The 7628-nt window shown below is 42.2% G+C and overlaps 1 protein-coding gene and 1 non-coding gene across 2 annotated transcripts; one reads left to right on the forward strand and one right to left on the reverse strand.

Moving 5' to 3' along the window:
- Positions 1-313: 313 nt before the first annotated feature.
- Positions 314-394, reverse strand: TRNAL-CAG (transfer RNA leucine (anticodon CAG)). Its single transcript has one exon. It is a non-coding gene; the product is annotated as a tRNA-Leu (tRNA).
- A 115-nt stretch (positions 395-509) lies between these two features.
- Positions 510-6641, forward strand: LOC123053541 (ATPase GET3B). The gene is made up of 11 exons (XM_044477007.1): positions 510-642; positions 979-1187; positions 1275-1334; positions 1607-1702; positions 2152-2223; positions 2315-2383; positions 2476-2541; positions 5542-5604; positions 5691-5789; positions 5914-6048; positions 6183-6641. The coding sequence occupies exons 1-11, from the start codon at positions 534-536 to the stop codon at positions 6318-6320; spliced, it is 1116 nt and encodes a 371-aa protein (XP_044332942.1). The 5' UTR covers positions 510-533; the 3' UTR covers positions 6321-6641.
- The last annotated feature ends 987 nt before the right edge of the window (positions 6642-7628 follow it).

Here is a 7628-nt window from a genome sequence, read left to right on the forward strand (position 1 = left end):
AAAAGGAGATGTCAAGAGTGGGATTTGAACTTGTTCCACCAAATGCCTTTATTGAATGAAGCTCGCAAAATTAGGTCGGAAAAAAACATCCTTGTATTTTTTACGGCACTAAAAGAAAAGGAAATGTTAAGAGTGGGATTTGGATTGATAACACTTCTAGCTTCCTGATGAGCAGTCTGACTCACTGTTCAACCAAATGCCTTTATTGAATGAAGCTCGTAAAATTAGGCCGGAAAAAAACATCCTTATATTTTTTATGGCACTTGAAGAAAAAGGAGATGTTATTTTTTATGGCACTTGAAGAAAAAGGAGATGTCAAGAGTGGGATTTGAACCCACGCCCTTTCGGACCAGTACCTGAAACTGGCGCCTTAGACCAACTCGGCCATCTTGACTTTTCGTAAAATAAATTTCAATACGGTAAACATGTTCATATTGTTTTTAGCGGTATTCTTTTTTTTTTTTTGAGAGAAAGATTCCCAATTCGTAAAGACCTGAATTCAGCCCGGCCAAGCCAAGAGCCCTATAGCCCAAATGGCAGCTCTCCTGAACCCTACGGCTCGGCGCCTCACCCTCGCTGCCTGCCGCCGCCTCTCTACGGCGCCGGCGGTGGAGCCCCTCGTGGCTCACTGGAGCACCCAAGGTTTGCCCCCCCCCCCCTCTCCCACCTCCCATGTGACAAGAATCGAATGCACGCATTTTACTCGCTGCTAGTTGTAGTTCTTGGTCTGTTTGGTTGCTGTCATGTTATGGACATTAGATTCTGTATATGCCAGTCAATTTCTCCTTGCGGGATAATGTTGCGTTGTGTTGTACGAGCTTGTACCATGCCTGGAATCTGTATCATACTTGTCTTCTGAGCCATGATCGGTTGTGACTTCTCTACTGAATTCCAGATTTGATACTAACTTAAAACCAGTCTGCTGCTCTGAAAACACAAGAGACACGCTAATAGTGCTATTTCTGAAATTTTGAACAGCAAGATACAATTCCAGTCTGGTGGAGGTTAATGGCGGATTTGGGGAGATGGTTGCCGACACAAAGAGGTACTACGTGCTTGGAGGCAAAGGTGGTGTTGGGACAACAAGCATGGCAGCATCGCTTGCTATGAAGTTTGCCAACCATGGTGAACCGACGCTCATAGTTTCTATGCACCCAGCACATTCACTGGGTGATACATTTGAACAAGTATCTGAGCTCTTGTATTGTTATGCAATGCTAGTGGGATTAATTCTTTAGCCCCTCTTTTGAATATCTTGCATTCGTTGTTTATAGGACCTGAGTGGCGGTAATATTGTACCTGTCAATGGAGTCGACTCTCTTTTTGCTGCCGAGGTAGGAGCAGTTGTACTGGAATGGTTTGCAATATCCCGTTCCATCTTGCAGTTTTATCTGTTCGGTGTGCATGGCCACCATCAGCTGTCCAATCATAAAACAAACACTTTTTATAATCCTGGAGGTAGTGAATGTTAGGAGAGGTTGATGTTTTCGATTTTGTAGTTGAAACTGGGTTCTGCCATGCTTGTACACTTAATGAAGTCATGTAGAGGATCCAATTCTGGTCATGCTTGTTGCTTTGATGATGGATGGAACTTGTTTCTCTACAGATTGGCCATGTTAATACAAAGGAGGAATCTTCTAATAGTGGATCTTTTATGCGTAATATACTGGACAAGATAGGGCTTGGAGTCCTTGCTGATCCGGTAAACATTACCTCGGAAATCTTTTTTTTTTGCTTCTCCATCTTGCATTTTAGTTGATTTCCAGTGTCATGGTAAAGTTTCTTTTTATTTGCATCTACATTGATGCTTAAATAGTATACGCCATAGGCTACATGTATGCTTGTTCTTGCACTGCCATTTTCTTCATTCGCAACACACCCAGATAATGATGTGTCTTGAGTTTGGACTTTGGACATGAGTTGTTGGTTTCATATGCTTATATACCTTATTATGTAGCACAGCTGCATCATATTTGCATACCACTGGTCAGTTGGCCGATTATTTCACATGCACTTTTTATTCAACATTGTCTGATCAGACAGAGTACCATAAATTTATCTTTTGTTTGCTATTTCTTCGAGCAGAGACATTTTTGTTTTAATATCTTACTAGTTAACATTACTTATGCCCATGATGTCTGGCCTTTAAAGCTGGGAAAGAATAAGCTGCATGAAATGCTGATGAAAACTCCTGGATTTGGAGAAGCCGTTGCAATTTCGAAGGTATCAATCAAAGTTTACAATTTGGTGGGGAATTTATTATTCGTTACATACTTTGTAAAGTTTAGTCATCACCTGAAGCGTATCCTTGCAGCTGATGCAAATCGTCGAACTGCAAGAGAGCAATAAATTTAGGCGCATAGTTTTGGATACCGCGGCAACTGTATGCACACTTCACTTTGCCTTGAATCCAAGTCTATTCTATTTCTGCTTCTTTCACTTCTAATTGGGTTATTATACTTATATACTGCACAGGGGCATACACTTAACCTTTTATCTGCTACAACTTTAATGGAGAAGCTCCTTGGTATGGCCAATAAGGTGAGCTTTGCCGCAACCACTAACCTTGCCTCATATAGCTTTATCCTGGTTACATGAATTTCGCTTGATAGAGTATGTGTTTGCGCATGTTTTTTTTCTTGCGATATTTACATAATGGTGATCGAAGTAGTAATTATTAAGGAACAGCGGCAGGGACAAACTGTTAGGGTTTGTGGGCTTTCGCTCATATAAGAAAATAATTCCGTAAAAAATCCAAAGGCCTACTTGTTGCATGGCATAGGTGCAAAGTTTAGTCCCAAATGGATAGTGGAGGGGAGTTGAGACCAACATATAAGAGACTCTCTCTCACTCCTGCTATTAGCTTGAGAAGAAGACCCATACACGCACTCTCCTCCTCTGCTGCTGCCGCCCGCCTCGTCATGCCATGGAACACACGCTCGCATAGTGTTTCGTCGAGCCGGGCTTAGACCCATGCTAAGTATGGAGTATTTGTTTTTTAGCTTGCTGGTTAGAGTTGCTAATTATTTATTATTAGTTACGAGTCATTAGTAGATGCGTTAGTAACAGCCATTTCCGGTTTGTTTGATGGTGGGCTGTTACCGACTCGGATGTGGGTTTATCCCATCGTCTTACCCCACTGACTATAAAGAGAGTAGTTCGGCAACCCTAACCGTCACCCATCAGAGTGCATCTACCATCTGCCCGCTCGCACCACTTTCGCTGTTCCTCTCGCTCATCTTGGCTGCACGGTAGAGCAGGGCTCTGGAAATGTGCCTTCACGAACCTGCATCTGGTGAAGGGTGATAAGTTTTTGGGTGAGTGTGTCGTTACGACTGCTCACCTTCGTTTGACTACTTCCGTGACCAAGACGACTTCCACGACTTTGACATTGCGGATCTCGCCATGGCCGACACCAGCATGACTGCCACCGCTTGACTAGATTGTGTATCTTTTCACCTCTTTTCCGTTCATGTGAATGCTATTTATGCGAATTTTATAGATATGCGAGTTCTATGTTTTGTACGTAACTCGCATGCCTAGTTTAGAGTGTGATTAATATTGCTAGCACGGTTGTCATGGTATTAATCTGGATTGAATTAATTATAAATTTCCTATTTATTTCAACAATCCTAAAACCTTATTTGTTTAGGCAATTTTCAATTCAAGGCTTTGTTGCTGCTCTGAAACAGAACCCGTTTACGGGTGTGCACTTTAAGCTTTGGCAAATGAGAACCATCTTGTGGCTCACTGTTCCGAGCGCAGTTTGAACGACCACATTCTTTCCCTTGAACCTGTGAGAATTCTTTTGCAGCACAGGCTCTAGACTGTCTGTCGGCCCTCTTGGTGTGTGTATCTTCTGCCTCGTGTTCTCTGGGTACACGTAAATAGTGATTAGTCTCAAGATGGTTTTGTTTGCCAACGCTTAAAGTGCACCCCCTTATATGGATTCGGTTTCAGAGCAGTAGCAAAGCCTTGAATAAAAAATTGCGTAAACAAATTAGGTTTTTGGATTGTTGGAATAATGAGCAATTTTTAAATTAATTTAATCAAGATTAATATCATGAGAAGAATGCTAGCAATATTAATCACATACTCTAAACTAGTCATGCGAGTACATATGAAACACATAACTTGTATATCTATGAAATTCACATGAACAAGGTGAACGGGATGTACGATCTGGTTGGAACGGCTGCTTTGGTGGCAGTCTTGCCGGTGTCAGCCATAGCAAGATCGGTAAAGTCGGAAGTCGTGGAAGTTGCCGCGGTTGTGGAAATATTCGAACAAAGACGAGCAGTCGCGCCGAGACGTCCCCCAAAAACCTAATCGCCCTTCACCGGGTGAAGGTTCGCTAAGGGCACGGTTCTGGAGCCCTACTCTCTCGTGCACGTGGTCGCCGGGATGGGGAAGCCAAGAGCGACACAGTGAGAGGAATGGTGGTGCGAGTGTGAGGTAGCAGATACGATCTGATGGGTGACACAAAGGTTGCTGAACTTATCTTTATATAGTCGGTCGAGTAAGACTTTGGATAAACCCACGATCCGAGTCGGTAACAAACCACATCTGAACAAGTTGGAAATGTTTGTTATTAACACGTTCGTTAATGAATCATAATAATTATTAATTAATTAATTATCCATTCCAACCGGCAAATATAAAACGCACACTCGACAGAGGTCTGAGCTTGGCTCGGCTCTTTCATGAAACATGTGCGAGGCAAACGGCGGAGGAGGAGCGGCGTGTATCAGTCCTCTTCCCAAGCTCTTAGGAGGAGTGAGAGGCGAGAGTCCCTTGTATGTTGATATCAACTTCCCTCCATGTGAGACCAAACTTTGCACCCATGCCATGCAACTATAGTGGTCCTTTAATATTTCCTGAGAGTTGTTTTTTATATGGGCTAAAGCTACAAACTGCATCAAAGTAAGATTTTTCCATGCGGTGTAAGCATTAAACTGGGCTATGGACTTATTGTAACGAATTTTAACGGTAGAAAGAGAAAAGGAAGCCAAACAAACCGTTTTGTTCAACTCGCCTTTTTTCTTCTTGGACAATTAGAATACCCATTATAAGGCCAAAGACTTTTGTGCTGGTTTGTTTCCTGTTTTGAAACCCTCCATGCTCTTTTCTCTTAGGTAATATTACTTAGAAATATCTTTAGTTAATTTATTTATGTTGCTGAAATGCCCAAATGAGTATTCATATGAGATACTAGGTGGTGCATGCTACAGGTCACAAGGCCTTTTGACTACATGTTGGTGCATTGTGACAGAACTATAGTGTCCTTTTTGTTGTGACTACATGTTGGTCACAATGCCTTTTGACTACATGTTGGTATTGAATTCAAATAGTTAAAGAAAATAAACGCTATAAATACAGTGCGCATCCACAGTGATGTAGGAAGCACAGATTTTTGTACCAGCTGTTGAAACTCGTTTGGAAATTTTCCTGAATTATGCTTTGCTGGGACCCTGAAACCAGTCTTGTGTTTATGCGAATGTGCAAGTAAGTATAACACATGTAACTCCACGGACTTTTCAGGCTGTGAATTTAGCGTCATCCTTCCCAGCTCTTAAATCAGCTTTCGGGAAAGACCAAATAGATGTAAGTGCATACTAATTTCCTGTTTCAGTTGGATAGTTATGTTTGTAGCATGTATTACAGACTGATCATCTTTCTATTGTATAAAGCCTGCCAGGATAGAGGTGCTAAGAAAGCAGATTGCCAGAGTACATGAGCTTATGCAAGATCCACAATCAACTGAATTTATCATTCTGACGATTCCTACGGTAAATGCCCAACCATTATTGCAATAGTGGCAACATTTATTTGATGCAAAAATGTGAAACGCATAAAGCGCATGCATGGTAGCTGCATCTATTTGATCATGCTTGTGGGTGCTCGCTTTCTCAGGTGATGGCTATCACCGAGTCATCAAGGTTTCATGCATCTTTGAAGAAGGATGGTGCGTCAGCAACAAGGCTTGTCGTAAATCAAGTATTGCCCCCCTCTACATCTGAGTGCAGATTTTGTTCTACAAAACGCAAGGTACCATTCTGGCAAGTTGGCGCACGTGCTGTTATTCCTATGATTCAATTTGTCAAGGAGCTTCCAATCACATAATCATAACTTAGCAGTGCTACATCCCTTATCCCGAATTAATTAGAACTTGACGGTTTCAGGAAGAAGCACGTGCCCTGAATATGATAAGCAATGATCGTGAACTTGGCGGCCTAGAGCTAATCCAAGCGCCACTTCTCGATGTGGAGGTCAGAGGCGCCCCTGCTCTCAGATTCTTCGGCGATGTGGTCTGGAAATAGACGCTAGGATGCCAGGCCGTGACGAGAATTTTGTTATTTCATCTGAAACTCCACAGTACTGGTGGCGGCACTCAAATTGTCTAGAAATGTGGTTGAATCTGGAGAAAAGATGAAACCCAGCAGGATACCAGACTGTTCAGGCTGTAGACGTTTGGTAGGTTCTTAAATAAGAAACGGAGTATTAGTTGCTGCCCTCACGTGTTTATCTCTTATTAATTGGACAATCCATGAGTGTTGTTTCCGTTGGTGCAATCGTCGAGTTTAACCCTATACTTGTCATGAAACAGAGCATTTCTAAACGAAGCAATCCCGTTGTTTTCAGTGGGTAGAGAGGTCTCTTCCAGCTCCAGTGTGTGTGCTACTGCAGGCACGTTTTCCGTTTCTTTTCTTCGTGTGATGTGGCTGTGGCATGGCGATTATTTAATTTAAATAGCGATTAAAGAGCCTGACAGGTACCCATCTGAAGGCTATATTTGCACAACCGCTAACCAGATGTTTAGATTAGATATAAATCACTCGTATTGTTGTTCATAATAAAAATATTTAAAGAGGCTTGACGGGATCAAAGAGGTTAGAGGAATGGCAGCTGTGCGCACTTCACCTTCCTCAAGGTGGCCACTTCTGAAGCCTGTGTGCATCTCTGTGAAAAGACTCTTTTTTTTCCTTGTCTTATTAGTTCCTTTCCGCTGGGCAGCTAGGCATTCTATATTTTTAAGTTTTGTTTTGCCAGTCCTGTATTTTTTTTTGCTTTTCAGTCTCCTACTGGTGTGCCTTCTGTAAAGCCTTTTCCTTCTGGTGTTTGTTCTGTATTCTTTGCGCAAAGCGCTTGAAAATAAAATTATAGTATCCTTGATGTTGAAGTATAACCAAGGACCTGTTTTGTACATCCACTTAAGCGACAATTAATATATTATGGAGGGAGTAGCATACATGGTGCACAACAGCACAAGTCATCCTCATGATGCGCAATCTCCCTTTCACATTTATGAATAAACATCACACAGCCTATTGTTAAGATGTTTCTTCGATTTCTCGAAACGTATTATCTTTGGTCGGGCGTATGCATGGAGTTAAGCTGTACCGACGTACCCACACCTCTACTACAAATTACCGTGGTGCATGGTGGTGCGTATTATTTTTGGTCGGGCCTCCTTACCATGTGCATGGTGCGCTCCCATTTTGCTGATTAGAAAAGCAATCACATGTCTCAGCAAAAGGTGAAGATTACAGCACCAATCACTGGTGCCTGTCATAGTTATTTTAGACAGCATACGTAAAGTGCAGAGCAACCAAAGTATAGCCGAAAAT

This window comes from Triticum aestivum, chromosome 2D (assembly GCF_018294505.1).
Source record: "Triticum aestivum cultivar Chinese Spring chromosome 2D, IWGSC CS RefSeq v2.1, whole genome shotgun sequence".
Taxonomy (NCBI): Eukaryota; Viridiplantae; Streptophyta; class Magnoliopsida; order Poales; family Poaceae; genus Triticum; species Triticum aestivum.